Here is an 18,977-nt window from a genome sequence, read left to right as displayed (position 1 = left end):
TTAACAGATGCTGGCACAGGTATTTTTCATCTCACAGAACTTCCAAACCACAAGAGTCGACAAGTCAGTGCATCCATCAGTCCATTTAAATTTCAATTGTCCGTGTCACCAGGCTCCAGTTTCTTCTGCAGGGCTTGAAACTACTGTTGCATTTGCAGAAGGTGACCACAGCTTTATGGATCAGATCCTCAGTTTATTTTCATAAGAATGAGCCCAGGACTCTGTTTTTACCAAGTGCTGCTCGCTGCTCATTCACTGCTCAGAACAGAAACCAGAGGAAGGCAGAATTTCCATGTTCGTGCTGCAGCAGATTTCTTTGCCAGGAAAAACATTTTTACACTTTTTTTTTTGGTGTGTTTTAATGGTTGCTATTTCTACATAATCTATTCCTGAGATTATTTCCTGTGGGAAAGATTTAATATTTTTAATTCCAATAATAATTTTAGTAATAGTTGCCATTTTCTGCCAACGTTTCTGCATTTTGGGATAGAACCAAATTATATGTTCTAAATTCCTCTTCTCATTACAGTTTCTCTAGGAAAGCTTTTAAGGCAGTTATTTCATACCTCAAAAATTACAGGGAGAACAGATTTTTTTTTTTATGAGACTGAGTTTCCATCAAGTTCCAGGCTATTGCCTGCTTCCTGCATAGTTAACCTCATTCTTCTATTTCCATTTAAAAGTCAAATGCTTCTCTCCCTCACTTAGTTTTCATGTTATTCAAGTGAGGTACCTGGTTATAATTTCTACTGCTAGTTCTTTTGCATCCAACTAGGAATAATTTCCTTATCAAGAATTGTTGCTGCTGCTTGGCAAGTCTGGCCACACTGAGGAGTACAGGTACAGGCTGCAGAGGCCCTTTCTGTTCCTGTGCCACTGGCACCCTTGCATTATAGTTTCCATACTGGAAACAGCAATTACTTACATTTTTTTGAGGCAATTATGTACACTTTTGTACACACAGTAAGTGTGTACGCACATGCGTCTTTGCTGAAACCCAAGAATTAAATTCCTGTCTTTCTGAGATCAGTAGCAGGTTCAGCCTTGACTTAGTGAAGTTAGGGTTACATCTCTAAAGTCACCTGTGGCCTTAACAAAAAACATTACTTCAGAATTAATAAACTCCTTACTTTCAGTCTGAAATGTGAGGGATTTTTTGTTGTTTGTTTTTTCAAAAGGAAAAGACTTTTAAAATACAAACATTGAATCGATATAACTTTTAAAAAGTAGATATTAGATGATTTTTCAGAAGTTCAGCAGAATCGAAAATGCTTAGAGCCCGTCCCAATATATAGCATATTGTTTACTTGTCTAAATTTCATAAAATCTACTCCAAGTTTCTCTTTACCCCTGAAATGTCTGCAAAGGACATGAACCTTCTAGAGATGGTGCCTGATAAGCTTGAAAGATTTGTTTTTCAAATCAGTTCTTCAGGTGAAAAGGGAGTTGGCTTCTGTTCCCTGCAGCATAGATTTTAAATGAGTAATATAGTCATTGTGGAAGCACCTGTTTCCTTCTGGGCTAGTTTCCCTTGTTTTGCTTAGTTGCAAAGATTCTGTATTTTCAGGTGTATTATTTACATTTTAGAAATACATCAGAGGCAACAGCCAGAGGGGCAAGAACACTGGTTGTGGCTGCCCAGGCAGAGCCATCACTGCAGAGAAAGTGACTGTGCTGAATTTTACACTGGAGGAGAGGTGAGATTCGGATCTCATGTTTGTAGCTCAAACCCATCACTAACATTACAAAACCAAACCCATTAAAAATTCTGCCCTAAAATAGGCAGAAATTATCCTTTCCAAGAACACATAACACATTTTAGATTTCAATTCCGATTTTTAATAAATTGTGCCAGTAGAAGCTTTCAAAGGCAATGATATATCAATAAATAACAGTTAAATCGAGTTCCTGAGAAAGGACCTACCACATGAAAGAATGTCAGATAGATGTAAATAACAAAAAATGGCATTACTATATAAAAAAGCAGTAATACTGAATCTTACATGAACTGTCACAACACAAGCACTGCATACCTCAGAACATTCCTTTCATACAAATGTAAACAAATACACAATCATTTTTGTTTAGTTTAGGCTGATGAATTTATATGTTGTTGCTTAGATATCTAAACAATGAATAGGATAGGATATGCTAAAACATTAAGGAATAATATGTGGAATAATATATGGAAAAAATAACGAAGCTCCAGATTTAAAAATAAAATAAAGCAAAAACACATTAAAGGAGTGTTTTCCTCAAATGTTATTATGTCAATCACTTTAAATAGGACTGTTACACTAATCTGAATTAAGGATTTTTGTGTGTGTTTACTTATTTAGTTATATATAATATATATGCAAATATGTATGGCTTAATTATCTTTAGTAATTCCGATATCACCTTGAATAATTCTCACTTATACATATAAGAAAAATGCATATTTTAACATAGTTAAGAATTGATATTTCAAAGTATGTCTATAATTTGACAGAAATGAAGGACTATTGTGCTCCATCACAGCAACATTTTTACCTACAGACAACAGGACAGAATGAGCTATGAACAATGTTAACATTTTCATATGTCAGTGCCTAAAACATTGGGATCCTAAACAGATACACAGCCAGTCACGTGTAGGGATCTGATGTCTGGAAAAGCCACGTACCTCCAGGTTCCACAGACGTCCGCGGAGCTGCATGCACTCAACATCAGCCTCCTTGCACTCAGGATCTCGATGTGCTACAGGAGCATCGAGAATGTGTTCCACATTCCGTTTTGAAGACGTTGAGCTACATCTGTTAGTACTGGTGCTCTGCATTACTGCTAGTATTAAACAGTGGACACTGTGTCGCATGCTATGTGAATAAGCCCGACCTAGACTGTTGCCACAAATCAGCTTTGTAATAATGGTCTTGCTATTGATCCTGTGTGGGGAAAACGTGTGTGCCAATGATACATGTTGCTAAAACGATCTATTACATCAGACCACAAAGTTGCGATTCAGTTATAACCTTTGCAATCTGTTTTACAAAATTAATATTGGATACAATCATAAGAGGAAACCATCCACACAATACATTATCAACACATGGTTTAAAATGGTCTAATTTTAGACCCTTAGTAAAAATGGATCCACAGGACCTGCCTGTGAATGGCAAGAAAAGGCCATTTCAAATAGAAAAACACTGCTCATGCAACATTCTTCACACACTAGACAATGAAATCACACCCAAATTGTCACTTGCTCACACTTTCTATTACACTCCAATAAGCAGAAGGAAATAAAGCAGCTTTAAGATTACGTCACAATTTTGAAATGTGGAAAATACATACAATAAACAAAAATCACGGTGCGAATACAATGGCATCAGTAAATTTAGAAAATTAGAGAGCAGTTTTCTTTTTTCATTTTTCTTCCTTTTTTTTTTTTTTCTTTCTTTCTTACATTATTGCACAGAAACCTTTCATCACATGTTCTTCAGCTTTATGCATCTTCCTAAATGTGAAATAAGTGCTATGGATAAAATAAAAATGTAGAAAGGAAGAACAGCAGCATGATTTGTCAAAGTTAATCCCTATAATTTAGTAGGAAAAAAACCCCTGCTATAAACAAAATATAAGTGCTCTTTATTTATTTAAAAAATAACGCTGACAGTTGCAGAAATCTGTAAATGTTAATCTGAGTAGGGGGATGCTGACCTCGAATAAAAATAGGCCTAGAAATGACAGACTGCTGGCCTTGCAGATTTTGGTGAAGACCAGGATTTCAAGTGTAATTATCAACAAAGTATTTACAGTAAAACTGACCTGAACTTTCAAGAGTGCCATTTTCAGGACCTGGCCCTGCAAGCTTCTGACTCCCCAGGATGCCTCCAGCCTCAGCTGAAGTTACACCTAACAAGCGCTGCAGGATCAGCTCCTAAAGGATCAGTTAAAGGCCCTACTGGATCTGAGATTAGTCTTACCTGGAGTACTCTATACAATAATTTACACATATACAGGCTGACAAGCTCCAGTCTGATCCACCACACCTTTGTCTTCTACATCAGATTTCTCAGACTGGGCAACTTCCATTCCAGAAGGTTTGGGATACCTGAACGGATACCCATTGTCATCAAAGAACCTCCGGAAAGTAAACTCATAGAAAGCATGTTCTGTGTGTTTGCTATTGGAAGAGGCTAGTGGATCCCACGTCCTGGTGCTGTCACCGCTAGCATCATTCCAAGGACTTTCTTCATCAACTGGATCAAAATTTGAAGTGTCCATGGGATGGCTGATCTTTGGAACATATGGAGCTGGCTGCCTACGGATATCAGTAGAGAAGTCCATAGAGTGAAAGAAAGAATGGGCCTTAATATCATCTGCTCCATTTCGTCCAAGCCTGTCCTCAGCAGCACAGCAGAGCTTTGTGATGAGATCAGTTGCCTCAGGGCTTAGCTTGATCTGTGAGGGAATGTGCAGTGTGCTTTCCCAGTTTATCACCTGGAAGTAAGAAAGGTATTAAACAACAACTAATCCTCCAATCAGCATTCTTCCAATTGCCAACTTTAACTGTACAGAAGTACACACGTAACTAGTCAACTCACAGTCTGTGTATTTATTTTAGAAGTTCAAGAACCCAATGATTAGATTGCATCAGCTGTTAATAATTAATGAATCAAGAAATACTGACAGATAGCAGATAAAAGGAGCAATTCCATTTTTAAAAAAGGCAGACTCCTTCCCAAATGCTCCCAGAGTCAGATTTGAGAACATATTCAGTTTACACATGACTTAATGGAATGACTTCAAGGAATTACTTCATTTTGTCTCCAAAATGTAAACTAGGAAAAGTGGTTGAGATACATCCTTTCTAACAAAAAACTACTCGCTACTTGACTTCGAAACACATTGCCAACTGTAATTATCACTGGTACATCAGCTTACGTAAATCTGACAGGCACTCTAAGGAATTTACATGGATGAACTTGTGCTTAAGAAATCAGAACTGTGCTGAGAAGACTCATAAAACTAGTAACTATCTAGCCAGTTGGACAAGCCAGTTCTAGTCTGATATTCAGTATCTTCATCGATTGGGAAAGGAGCTGTGCCTGCATAGAGCTATTTTAAACCACGCTTTTGTAGTCACTACTCCCTTCTCTAGTAAAACAAAAGGAGATAGGTCTGTGCATGGAGGAGGAGGTAAGGGAAAAGGTTAACATTTTGCTACCATAGATTGGAATTTTGATTCAACTCACCTTCAGTTGCGTTTCAGTTGGTGTAGGAGCCAGAAAAGGAGGCTGTCCCACTAACATCTCAAAGAGGATCACACCAACACTCCACCAGTCACAGAGCTGAGTGTATCCTGAAAGTCAAAAGGTTGTTCTCCATCAGCCAAGGAGAATGTGTACAGTGCTACTTGCAATTAAGTATCAAAACATACAGCACAGATATACACTTAATCATAAAGTTGCTTCTGCTTGTTGACCTCAATTCTATTGCTGTAAGTAAAGATCTAATGCTGTTGTCTGGAAATCTGTCTGAATAAATTTAGTTCTCAACAAAAGTGAGTGGTGAAATCATATAATTAGAAACAATGAAGTGTTTTTTCATGCCCTGTCCCACAACTACATCACTACACAGCACAGACTGGACCTCAAAGAGTAACAAAAGAGGTTTAGTGACTGATATCCCCCCTAGGTTCAGCAGAAGTGACACTATGAGTTTGAAAAGTTACTGAAAGACACAATCTGTCTCTAGAGACAGAAGAAAGCGACAGATGACATTTTGATCATGTTCCAAGCAGAGGAACAATTTCAATCGCTCAATTACTGTGACAAGACAAGTAATGTGTATGTTTGAGATCTTTGAAAAGGAATGGAGGATTTAAACACTGATTTCAATGGAGATTTACATCACTGGATGATGTAGGGTCCAATGTGAAACCTCTCAACTTGAGAAAGATCAGGCTTAGGATCTGGCTTGCAGACAACTTTGAACATCGAACTTCCTTACTACAGTGACCACATCTGCTATGCATGGATAGCCATCAAGTACTGTCTAAATTCCTCGGGATGAACTTTTCAATGCAGGGTGACCATTGTAAATTGTGGAAGACCTTTTGTTGGTTTCCCCAAGATTCTGACTGGGAATCCAGAGGACATGTTTCCACAAGTTTACACCACCCATATTTAAGTGGCCTATCTGAATCAGCGATTCAGAACCATCAGTTGGCTACCCACCAGCCTATGTAAACTTGCTAGCAGGCATAGTCATACTCCATGAGTACAGATAATCTGCTTCATACTTGAAAAATATCACTGCAAATATCATCTGACACATTTACTGGCAGTCTCTTCCAAAGAACTCAGTGTAGATATACACAGACACACAGAGTATGACCACCATCAGTGTCAGTGATGTGATGTGAAACAGTGGAGCGTGTAGAGACATCCCCTTAATCTGATCTAAGTGCTTGTGGCCTTTAGAATGACAATATTCCACAGCAGAAAGCTTACTCAAGGAAAAAACCCATAGTAGTAGTATTTCAAAGCAACGACGTTCACGTAAACAGGAGAAAAATACAGATTATCTACCTTTACGAAGCAGGACTTCAGGAGCAATATAATTAGGGGTTCCAACTAATGAGTGAGCTAGACATCTCTGATGCTGCTTCTTAGCTCTTTGTTCCAATGTCTTCAGCCTATCTCCACATCTACAATTGGACACATCATCCCACAGATCACTGGGCTCCATGCTGTCTTGTCTGATATGGCTCCCTTTCAAATGGGAGAGAAAGTTTACATTAACGGTCATAAAACACAACACATGAAGAGAAAAATATTTATCTAGATCTAGTTGTGCCATCTTCTACTCTCACTGAAAAACATAATTTAAACATTAAACCCAAGGCATTTCCTTCTGACCTTGTCTTCACAATTGGTTTTCCATAACCAGCAAAATATTTCTGTCTCAGCTCAAGGAAGTGTGCTCCCATATGGGAGGTACAGAACAATGGAGTATATTTGAGTTAGCTATACCAATTGTTTATGACCTTTTTGCCAACAGACGCCAGTACTCCTCAATGGCAAACAGGAGGTGTGTGAACTACTTTAAATTTGTGATTAAATTATTTCACCATCAAAAGCGACCCTCCAAACAAGTATAAACTGAAAAATTGCTGCTACTGCAGTGGTCAACCACATTACTGATAGGGATTTGAACAGTACTGGAAACAAAGGGCCAGAAACAAATTGACTGAATGAGTCAGAGAGAGACAGACATAACATGCTGTCATTGACTGCTTGTCAATATACACACCACCTCTGCTTTCTGAGCTGACATTTCTGCCAAGAGATACATGTTTGTTTCAAAATAAATAACACAATACCATCACAAATAAAGTCTAACAACACTACCTTTCTGATAGTATTTTGAATTGTGAGTCCACCTGAATCCAGTACACAGTCCAAAGTCAGTCAGTTTTATATGCCCATCGAGGTCTATCAGAATGTTGTCAGGCTTTATGTCTCGATGAATAAACCCCATTTTGTGCACACTCTCTATAGCCAAAGTGAGCTCTGCAATATAGAATCTAGCCAGACGCTCTGGAAAGACCTCCATCCGAATCAGTAGACTCATCATATCCCCACCAGGGATGTAGTCCATCACAAAGTACAAGTTCTCTTTATCTTGGAAGGAATAATAGAGTTTAACCACCCATTCATTGTCTGCCTCAGCAAGTATGTCTCTCTCCGCTTTGACATGAGCCACCTGGTTCCGGTTTAGCACATCTTTCTTTCGCAGAGTCTTCATGGCATAAAGGGCATGGGTATCCACTTTGCAGGCCAGGCATACTTCTCCAAATGCACCAATACCCAGAGTCTTGATTTTCACAAACATAGATTTGTCCATTTTGGCCCTTTTAAGTCTATTGTAGTTGGACTCCTTCTGGTAAAGAATCTTCCTCATTTGTTCCTGTTCTGCTTCACAAAGGCCAGCCTTTACAAAGGAAAGCAAACCACAAGAGCTAGTACTGTTACATTCATAGCAACAGAACATTAAACAAGCGTTCCCAAAACACATTTCTCAGCAAAGTTAACCAAGAACCTTCTAGACATATTCATGAAAGACACATTCTCTTGTCTGTCTGTTGAGGTATTTCTGAAATACTGGCAAATTCACTGTGCCCTAACTCATTACCTGCATTTGTCGTATCTGAGATTGGTCTGCATTTCTCATTTGACAGAACGATGAGGCATGGGGCAATACTGTCAGAGGACAATATAACATACCAAACCTGATCACAGGATTTGGTTTACAACTTTCAAATGTGTACTTTGCCACTGCACTCCACTATATGTAGACACACAGCAGTACAGCTTAATTTAAACTGAAACTTAAACCTAGATGCAGCAAACCACTTTGTTCATGAATGGTTCTCCAGGGCAACTCACATGAACAGTTCCTACCTTGAGTGCTGTTTGACAGTTGGGTTTCTGTGTTGTAATTAAAAAGCTGGTTTTGACCTACATGTTCCCAAGTTCCTTGGGAACCTTATTCTTTAGAAACTTTTTCTTCCTCTGCCATATACAGCCTCCACTCTCAAGGTTTGTAGATCTCCTGACCATCTGTTCTATAAATTTCTCCCTTTTCCCTCCCAAAATACGTGCGTATAACCCTCAGGTCTGGCCTCTCCTCAGACACTGCGGTCCAGACCCCGATGCTATTTCCCCCTCTAAATGTATTTCCCCTCTGCATCTAAGATGCAAAAATGCTGCTTGTCTACCTCCTGTCCCCAGAGAGCCTCCAAATAACTGCATGTAACATTTCACATGGCTGTGGGAAGAGACCTCCTGAAAAGGGGAGAAGCAGCAGTATCCAACCGGACATTCCCCACCCTTCAAGACATAGCCTGCACAATGCCAACTCTGCCAACTTCAGTGCCTGTCCTTCTCCTGAAAACCACTGGTGGTCTCCACCAGCAGAAGCCCCCGGGCTGATCCCTAGTATCCTCTAACAACTCATCTTCTGCAGCATGCCCTTTTCTTTCTGCATACCCCATTTCCAAAATCCTGAATTAACTGTCACCAAGTCAACCACTCTGAGAGGAAGATTAGTGCCTGGTGAGAAGGGGCAATGGGGAGGAGGGTGGAGGGAGCTGAAGTTGACTGATTAGCAGGCTAGAGACCTAAGCATATGCCCACAGGGCTGCTACTTAGACTGATTTAATTTCACATCTGTAGTCTAGCTCTTTAAACATGAATGTGGGCAGTTAGACTATGCACTGAGATCCCCATGGTATAAAAATGAAATCTCTATAAGGATGGAGGTCTGCAGAAACTTGCAGAACAGGTAGGATGAATTTTCATAATGACCACAACAGCCAAATCAAAACAAGTAATACTGTTTTTAAAATGTAAGACAAGTACATCAACCCATAACAAAGGAAGGGTTTATTATTTTAAGGCAAAATAATTAGTGTGTTGTGTTCTTGGTTAATTCTAGAATAATGGGATATTCAAATAGCCAGAATCTCCAGAGTCTATTATTCTAGCCAGTGATGAGGTTGCTAGGGGAAGGAGTTGTTTTTGTTTATAGCTGAATTATCTCTGAGTTATGGAGTGAGGGAAAGCTGAAGAGTCAGAAGAGAACTAACGTAATTAACCGCAGTTTTACTTCTCTAGAGATCATTCCCTATCTCAATCTCAGGAAAATATTCCCTAAATCCAAGCAATGCAACACACTGTACTGGCAGTGAGGACAAACTGTCAACCGTCACTAAAATGCCGCCCTTTCAAGAGATTTTAGAAGCATATTTGTTTAATTTTAACCTCAACAAACAAATGGCTGAGTTTTCTGTAGCAACATGAGCATCAAATTAATTGACTCTGGAAATTGACTGTGCTAGGGAAGATTGGGTAGTTAATATTATCCATTATGCATTAATAATGGCTTTCCTTAGAGTTTATCCTTAAATACAAAAGTAGTCATTTCTAGTCATGTCTAGGAAAAAAAACCTCTTCCACATTTAAAAATTAAAACCAAAACTGCCAGAGCAACCATCAGAACTTGTCAGCTTTGTTTTAAGCAGTCCTGTCAGTGAATCAGCTTAGGTCCGAGACCTACAATTAGGCATGAAAGAAGCTCTCTCACTGAAGTACGCCTCCCTGAGACCTGCTTCTGCAACAAGTTCCAGCAAGGGTCCCCAGTCCAGTTCAAACTGGTCAAGATATGATTGCCTGCATGATCTTATTACTTACAGGTGTTCAACAGACAACCTCCAGTCAAGTATTACATATTCATCTAAAAATACGGCACAGTGAATACCCTGCCAAGTTGAACCATGGCTTTGGTGAATGAGTGGCTATCATGGAACAGAGAGGAAGAATTGGAGGCAAAGGGAAAACCTTTTTCAGTGTTTTGAAAGAGCTGCCAAAGTATTGCCAGAGTTACCTCAGCCTCAAACCTGGCTTCTGAGTTCTTGCCTAAGCAAACCTAATGCTTTCCTATTATGGGGGATTTTGCTTCATTTTACTTTTCTGGTATGAAAATAGATTATTTCCCATTTCAGGTTTTTCAAACAGCCTCCCAGACCTGCATCCATGCTTCTAAGAGAGTACAGTCTGGTATAGGGAGGTGTTGAATACCTAGTACTTCTGGAGTCTACCTTTATACATTTCTTGACTGGTTAAACATAGTAATAATCAATTTGACTCCATTATCTTTTATTATAACAGAACAAGGATAATTACTTTAGCCATTTCTTGCTCCAATTGTAATCTTCTGTTAATTTTCTGCTGGTAGGTCTTTATGACATTTTCTACATGTTGCTCCATGTAAAACTTGAAGGCAAAAGGCGAATAGCTCTTTATTCGGGATTCTCGCTTTTCCTCATCTTTGCCATTTTTTCGTACAGGCACTGGAGATGTCTGAATCTGCTTTTTATCCTTGCTTGGTTTTTCAGCTTTAGTGTTCTTGCTGCTTTTATCATTTCGCTCACTGTTCTCCTCAGCCTTATTGCACGTTGAACTGGGGGCTACACGGAGGGTCTGCTCTACACCCATGCACAAGCAGTTGATATCAAACTGCTCAGAGCTACCAGGAAGTAACAAATGCTTGGGATAAGGCGGTGGTGGACACCGCAGTTCCTGGTTACCGTAATCCACATCTAGTTGATAGGCGTTAGTGGCTCCAACAGTTGGCACGTGCTGCTCAATGATCTCTAAGCCATCCACAGCCGGTGCCTGCGCAGGTAACCAACCAGGATGGGAAGGTCCCACTGCAGTCTGAGGCTCAGGTCTCATCACTCGCATGCTCTTCACTGGCTGGAGAATATGAGCAGATGTGACTGCTGTGATTGTATTTGGAGATGTAATTGAAGGATCAGGTTTCCCTGGAGGAACTGGTCTTATAGACACTGTCACTTGTGGCTGTTGCTGGTGGTTGTTAAAGGAGTTTGTTCTGCTCGGCACTGTGGCATCAGGTCTGAAGGATACATGTTGCCGTGGAGATGTTTCTATTCCTGGATTTTGTAAAGAATCTCGGCGTGATGGCGTTGCTGCCTGCCACTGCTGAACTTGAGGATTATTCATGTCATAGAGGTCCATGTTTAGGCTATTTCTAGACGGAGTTAATAGATTTTGTGGTGGACTGTCTGAAAAATCATTAGCAAAGGCTGGACCTCTGGATATCACATGCATCTGGTGAGAAGACGGACTTGTCTGTTTGTGATGAGAATGTGATATATACAGACTTGATGTTGGCTGCTGAAATGCATGACCAGAATTATTCTGAACAACTGCCCCTTTATTTGGGAGATTGGTGTATCCTCCCTCCTGCTGCATCTTGTTTTGGAAGGATGGGCTCCGTTGAACACCATACCCCATGGGTTCCCCCTGCACCATCATGTGCTGCCTACTGTAATGCTGGCTGTTGGAGCCATGGGACGCCTGCAGCTGCAAGGCTTGACTGCTGTGATTAGTCACTGGATAATTAATCACAGAAGACTCAATATTTGCAGGGTATGTTTTCTGCTGATGGCTTGTTGGTGTGTTGTGAGTGCCTACTCCAGAGGGTCGCTGTACCGGAGCATTCATAGCTGTAGACTGTGAAGTAGAGATTAAATAGTCCATGTATGGCCTTGGAACTTCTGTAAGCATATTTGCACCTTCTGCTCCAAAGCCTGTCCCTTCATAGGCTGCATTACTGATTTGGTGGTAGGACGGAAAAGATTCGTTTGATCCTTCAAAGCTTGGCCTGCGGGTTACATTATTTGGCACAATACCCTTTCCTTCATAAAAAGAACACAGAAGAATGTTAGGAAACAATTCAGGTGAACCAATTACTTTGCATTACTCATCCATATATACGTACAGACATACACACACGCACTCTGTAGAGCGAGTATATGTTATAAAAACACCTTTCAAAATCTAAATTAAGCACTCTGAACATTTAAAGTTATAGGTGCCAAGTATTACTACTGATAACAAGCTACTGGCTCACAACACTGCTCATGTCAGGAATCATCAGGGAGTCCTATCAAATAATGAAAATAGAAGCACAAATTCATTAACTATTAAATCATCAGATTACACTACAGCCTGGTTTTTAAAGCTGGACCAGTATTATCAATCATTACTCACAGACAGGAGGAAGCTACAGACCAGGGGGTTAAGTACAGCACCAATGGAAGAAAAAAAGCTCCCGGAAGGACTGTCACTACAACTTAAAGTCAACATTACTATAAGCTACTAGGTCATCACATAGTCTGCATCTGTACACTGAGCTCACTGCTCATGCTGGGGATCTGTTTACATCTCTCTGTTCCATCGATCTCCTCAAAAATCCTTGTTTCCCTCTCCTTCATTTACAACAAAGGCATCACACAGTTTGTCCTGTATTCTTTCTAATGTGTTGGACACAACAGTATCCCCTCATATTACTCATCTTCCCTCTGTTTGGAAAGCAAATCTTTCAGGGTGTCAACATGTTAATCTTAGCCTGAAGAATGTGGAGAGACAAGATAGCATTCCTACACTGGAAGTGTTAATGGTACTTTTCATCAATTCTTTGATCTGAAGACAAATTGCAGGTGTATAAAGCACTGGCTGTGCTAAAAAGACAAGGGGAAACTGTGCTGTCACTATGTTTTTGTTCCCCTTCTGGTTCTTTAGCTTTCACAAATCACAGGACTATGCTGAAACAATTTCCTTTTAAAATCTTGACTTCACAAGATCTGCAAGAATAGCCGTAATGAGCTAAGAGGCTTGAACAGTGGATTGAAAAGTTTTCCAATTATCTGCATTACAGCATGTCCCGGTCAGGCCCGACACAGCACACCTGAGCATAGCTGTGGACTCCTTACCTCGACACACAAGCTCTGCTATATACAGACACACAAGGATGTGCATGTTATTAAGGCAGGTCTATGCACCATCTCTGCACACTGAAGAGGCTGCCCCCAAACTAAATGACACTTTCATAAACAATGTTTTGAAACATAATCGAGTTGGACAAATAATCAGTGTTCTTTAAAGTGAAATCTATAATCAGCAGCTCTTTTTCCCATGATAGCACAAGGCCATGCTTACCGAGATTGTACTTATAACAGCACTCCCTGATAGCTCATCTGTTGGGACACAGTGAGATGCACTGATGAGGCTGTGGCAATCCAGAGCATCCTAAGAAGTGGCTGCTCTGGTCTGGAGGTGGGAGGCAACCATAAGACCCATTTGTCTTCTGCCAGTAGGATTCACATTGAGCCTCTGGGGCAAACCAACTTTGGTTTTCCCTATTTGAGGCCATGAAGAAAAGCAGCAGCAATATTTGTCCTCCTTTGGGACACATACTTCAGCTGTGCAAGGAAACTGCTGATGTAAAGAGATACGATGTCCACCTCCTAGATTTGTATACCAGTAAGTCTGTTCTAGTCTGATGGAGAAGTATTTGGATTTGTGAAGATACCAAATGTGGCAGTTGCAGATGATTTTTTTTCCACACATTCCTATCCAACACAGTAACTGTTATGACTATCTCTTGCCTGTGAAGATTTTAGATCAGAGTGTATTCTTAAGATTAATCAACTATACTCATGGAATCATCTATTTTTATAGGTAACTCTCTGTGGCACAGCAATATCTGGTAAGTTTTCAGTCTTGCCAGTATGCTGAAACTCCTGTTAGCTTTACTAGTTAAGTTAAAGCAGGACAAAAATTAACAATTTGAAAATCTATTTCCGTACACCAATATATGGAATTCAAAACCAGAAGATTTAAATTCTCAAACTGCAAATGAAAAGTTCCCAAGTAGCATTACATGCTTCCTAATGAACTAGAGGAGACCTATGCTATCCTAGCACAAACAATACCAGACCAAACAAATCAGTATCATTTCATGGCATCTCAGGCAGGCAAACATCAATTGCATGATATTTAAGTTTTGCATCCTGCATACCCTAAAAGCAAAGGTGGATCTTCAGCTCAAAAGGTTAAGTATTCAAAACAGCTGCATACATTGGAATGTTAAGAAAGCAAAACCAAATGCAAATGAAAGACAACTGAGTAATAAAAATGTTAGCCTAGAAAGACTTTACAATCCTTTCAGAGGAAATATATACTCTTTAGAACTGAGTGTTTTTTCACTTTAAGGAATAAAGCCTTTATAATATAAAGCAAAATACAGTTCAGTAATTCTCTCAGTCATTTTAAATCCCTCTTAAGGCCCAGCTGAGGCCATGTTTGTGCATATATTGGGACAGAGCGCATCCTGCGGGGTAACACACTCGGAAATGTTTTCTTAGGGTTTTCCAGAATTTCCCCAAATAATAGAACAGGGAGTCTAAGACTGATAGAAGGGGCAGCTGAGCTGCTGCTTACACAGAACCACCACCCTTTCCCACCACATCTGAAGCTCCATTCCCGAGAGTGACCACCTGGAAAATAAGCTTCTTCCCCATTTCTGTCTTCCCTAAATGTGGATAACCTCAGAATCTCCCAGGAAAAGAAGTGGCTTTACTGAAGACCTCCTTTCTGTCCAGGGATTTCTCTTTGTAAACTGAATGGGCCTTCTCTTCCTCAGCTTTCCTCATCTCTGGACATGCCTCTCTATCAAGCAAATTTAACACCCTTCACAACAAAGATCTTCAGTCTGATCAAGAGGCAAGAAGGCAGGTGCTGCTGAGGTGGCTGAAAAATCAGTCATGGGCAAATCACTTGCACTCAGTAAACTCTATTTATGACCACACTTAAAGATCCATACTACTGTAATCAGATTGTTTGAATGTATTTGTTAGTTTCAACAAGTCCAACACACACAAGACCTTTTAAGTCTAGATGCTGCCTCTGATATAAGAGAAGTTCCTTGTCCAATGAAACATGCCTCTGTCAACAGCTCTCCAATCCGTTCAACCCTTTGTCCACTAACCCCTTGAGTAGCATGTAACATGTGATGACATTACCATGTGATTACACAGGTTCAGCCCGTCAGAGGACAGTTATTTGTCTGCTTGGCCCATTTTTGAAACTGAAAGAAGATAAATGTAACAAACTCTATCCAAACCAGAGCGTATCCTGATCCCAGATCAAAAGCATTTTACAGTGTTTTAAGTGCTAATATCTGAATGGAAATTACTCTTGCAAGGCCTTTTGTCAGCTGGGGTCTGATGTTTGCTGATGAGGCATACACAGGGCCCAAATCCTCCAATTTGCTAATTTACATGAAACAGATCTGAAGCAGACTAGCAGGGATGAGTGGAAAAGCTTCTGCTATCTTGGCCCAAGCTATTTTTGCAGTGTACTTATAAGGCTGTTAACATGAATAAATTCCTGGGAAGTAAGCTATCACACAAATCCTCAGCAATTACCTATGCACAACCTTTTACTTCGTGGTAAACTTGAGATGATTGAGATGACTTGCACCAAATGATAAAAAGCTTTCCCTTTAAGAAGATGGACTACGAATGTGCACATGGACAACTCCTGTGAAGCAGGTGAGTTGTATTCAGCTCCCAGCCCAGCTCACCTTGCCAGGCCATGTTTACTTCACTGTCTTCTGCAAGACTACTACTGAATACTGTCAATCCACTACTTTTCACCAGCAATGACTCTACTTTAAAAACTATCTTGCAAGAAAGAACACAATTTTTCTTTAAAAAAAGTTCATGCTTACCTGGTGAGGTCTGCTTAATTACACGTACTATCTGTTCATTCCTAGGATCCAAGTAGCTCATCTTACTGATATACTCCAAAGCTGCCTCAATACTTCTACTACCCGTCTGCTTCAGTGCTCGGACAGCCATCTCCTGTATAAAGCAAACAAGAACTGCATCACATTGAGACAAAACCCAAGCACTGTACTGCAGGCTAGAAAGCAGTTAAGTGTTCTTACATTTATAGAAACATTTTATAATTCACACCAGATCACAGCTGCCTTGAGCCAAATGGACTCATATTTTGAAAACATCTGCATGCCTTATACAACACAAAAATTAAAATAATATCAGAAAATACAACCTGCCCAGACTCCAGCAGTTAAATAAGCATCAAATTGAAATATGTACTTTAAGATTCTTTAAAATAAACTTTGAATCAGGTCTGGAAAAGGCAGCATAGTTTGACATAGGATGAAATAGAATGAAATATTTAGCTTTTGGTATTTGAGAGCATGTCTCTCAGCCACACCTGAACACAATGAAGCTTTACTCTTTCACCGATGCCACAAGAAGCCACTTAGGGGGGTTGATTTCTGCTGACTAGAATCAATGGGGAAGAAAGACTGTTTTCAGTACAGCTGGGACATCATTCACTATCTCTCTGCAAAATGACAAGGCAGACCAAACTGCATGTGGCATTGTTAGTCTTCTTAGTTGTGTTTTACTGGGCACACATCCATCACTGAGAAGTTAATATGGGTGACAGACATACAACCTGAAAACTAAAACTGGGGCAAATATGGTTGTTCTAGTTAAACTAACACAACGATAGTTAGGGTCCCCTGCTCTACAGCCCGCAAGTCACACTCTCCTGCAGTTTGTTTATACTTCTAATTACAGCTCAGGTATACAGAATACCTTTCAACAATGACTCTAGCCTCTGGTCACAAAGCAAAATTCACAAACCCTCACAGGGCTGCACGGTCTTTTCTGAAACGATGGAGAAACTGAAATCCAGAGCTTTAATGTTGAATTCAACTCACTGAACTTCACCCATTAAGAAGTTAGATATTTTGTCAAAAGTAATTGCTGAGAACCTTTCTATAATCACCTCCAAAAGGCAATTCATTAAATAGGTATAACAGGAGATACACTGACCTTTGGTGACAGAAGATTAGTGATTTGAACCAAACTCCTAGCTCTTAGAAGACTAAAGCTGGATTAAATGAACATCACCATCAAGGCCTTGCCTGCAAATATCAGTATCCTATTATCCTGCCACTTTACTGCCATTTTTAGGAGAATTCTGTCACTGCAACCTGCCCACTGAGTACTTAATCAAATGGAGTTTGTGCCTTCCTGGCTTGGCTTACCAACCGCAGATGTGACGGCCAGGTTGGCACAAGTGCGCTGCTCTCCCATGGGTCAGTTCTGCACACGAGCTAACAGACAGGTAGCCCCAACATATATGTCCCTTTCAGTATCATCTGGAGAAAAGAGCAGCTTTGCTGGACTGAACTGCAAGTACATGTAACATACTTGCTAATTGTTTACTTAGCAAAGGAGGATCATCTCAGATGACACTAATTCACACTTAGCACAGAGCTACATGATGGCACTCGGCATTTTGATTTGCTTAGCTCAGCCCCCTCCTACTCCCCCCCAAAATGGCAGCATTTTCTCCATTACTCAGAGGTTCTGCTTAGGGAATAGCTATAGCAAGTTTGAATATTTTTCATACAATTTATGACTCATAATTCATAGAAAGGCAGTAGTTGGTTTCACATTTCCTATAGCTGAAATATTTCACTGGCATCAACACATTACTAAGGGCAATTTTAAATCAACAGAAAACTATTATGTATGAAGGAAGGAATTTCCCACAATGGTTTTTTCCTCTCTTTCTTTCTTTTTTCTCCTTCTGGATGTATTTCTAAAGTATTAGCAAATTTGCATCCTAGTGCTCAGCATTCTCATCATCCAGGGACTCTGGGCTTTACAGCCCAGTTCCACAGGGCTGCTAACATACTCTGCCCATTTACACCAGCCTTAGATCACAAGTCCTTAGATTTCCTAAACCAAATGTGCTCCATACACACATTTGGGCTGGCTTGGATATTTTTTTTGGTTTTGTCTGCAACGCAGTACCAAGAGAATAAATGCTCGTACAATCCATTTCTCTCTCTTAGCTGTGTTGGCTATATACAATTTGAAGGGGCTAAAATAGGTTAGTTTTTTATCACCAACGTAGTGATATCATCTCTGAAAACAATCCTTTCCTCCCTGCTATACTGTGGCATTCTTTTCTCCTCTTGCCAATGCCTGTCAGAAAAGCAGAGTAAAAATGACACTGGTCTATTTGAAGCCCCATGTTCTACCTTCAGCAGATATGTTAGGGGTTTCATATTTAAACTTCAGCTGGAATAATGGGAGGAGAAAAGCCCAACACATTTCACTGTGGGCTGTATAATAACCTAAGAGGGTCAGCAAGAACTTGGGACTAGCAGATGTGTCACTGGCAATCTCACCCCCGCAAGCCCACAGTGCCACAGCAGCCCTGTGCTCCAGTTCACTGCCTCTCATCTTTCATTAGGTCAGCTCCTACTCTCCAAAGGTTTTCTCATTACATACCCTGTTTGCTCAGCATTTACATTACTGCTGGAAAAAATGAAATAATTTTTTTGTGGTTCGAAAGAACACCTGTGATTCTCCTGTACACCATCCCATAGCTTTGGCACTTTTCCCTGTAGCTATCATGAGACACAAATAGCCCTAGTTTCTGATGCTGGTTCACAAAAGCCTCGCATCACCTCCAAGCAAATGGAGAGTGACCAACAAAAAATAC

At 40.2% G+C, this 18,977-nt stretch overlaps 1 protein-coding gene across 1 annotated transcript in view; it reads right to left on the bottom strand.

Annotated features, from left to right (window-relative positions):
• Positions 1-3,617: 3,617 nt before the first annotated feature.
• Positions 3,618-18,977, bottom strand: part of LATS2 (large tumor suppressor kinase 2) — a 50,120-nt gene continuing 34,760 nt past the window's right edge. Inside the window, exons 3-8 of the mRNA XM_074915599.1 lie at positions 16,150-16,282; positions 10,734-12,271; positions 7,398-7,980; positions 6,576-6,758; positions 5,238-5,344; positions 3,618-4,482 (exon numbers count right to left, since the gene is read on the bottom strand). Of these exons, the coding sequence (XP_074771700.1) occupies positions 3,988-4,482; positions 5,238-5,344; positions 6,576-6,758; positions 7,398-7,980; positions 10,734-12,271; positions 16,150-16,282 (3,039 nt within the window). The 3' untranslated portion in view covers positions 3,618-3,987. The remainder of the gene's footprint in view (positions 4,483-5,237; positions 5,345-6,575; positions 6,759-7,397; positions 7,981-10,733; positions 12,272-16,149; positions 16,283-18,977) is intronic.

The sequence above is a fragment of the Athene noctua genome, chromosome 1 (genome assembly GCF_965140245.1).
Source record: "Athene noctua chromosome 1, bAthNoc1.hap1.1, whole genome shotgun sequence".
Taxonomy (NCBI): Eukaryota; Metazoa; Chordata; class Aves; order Strigiformes; family Strigidae; genus Athene; species Athene noctua.
The sequence above is the reverse complement of the archived record's forward strand: the minus strand, read 5'-3'. Positions and strand labels throughout refer to the sequence as shown.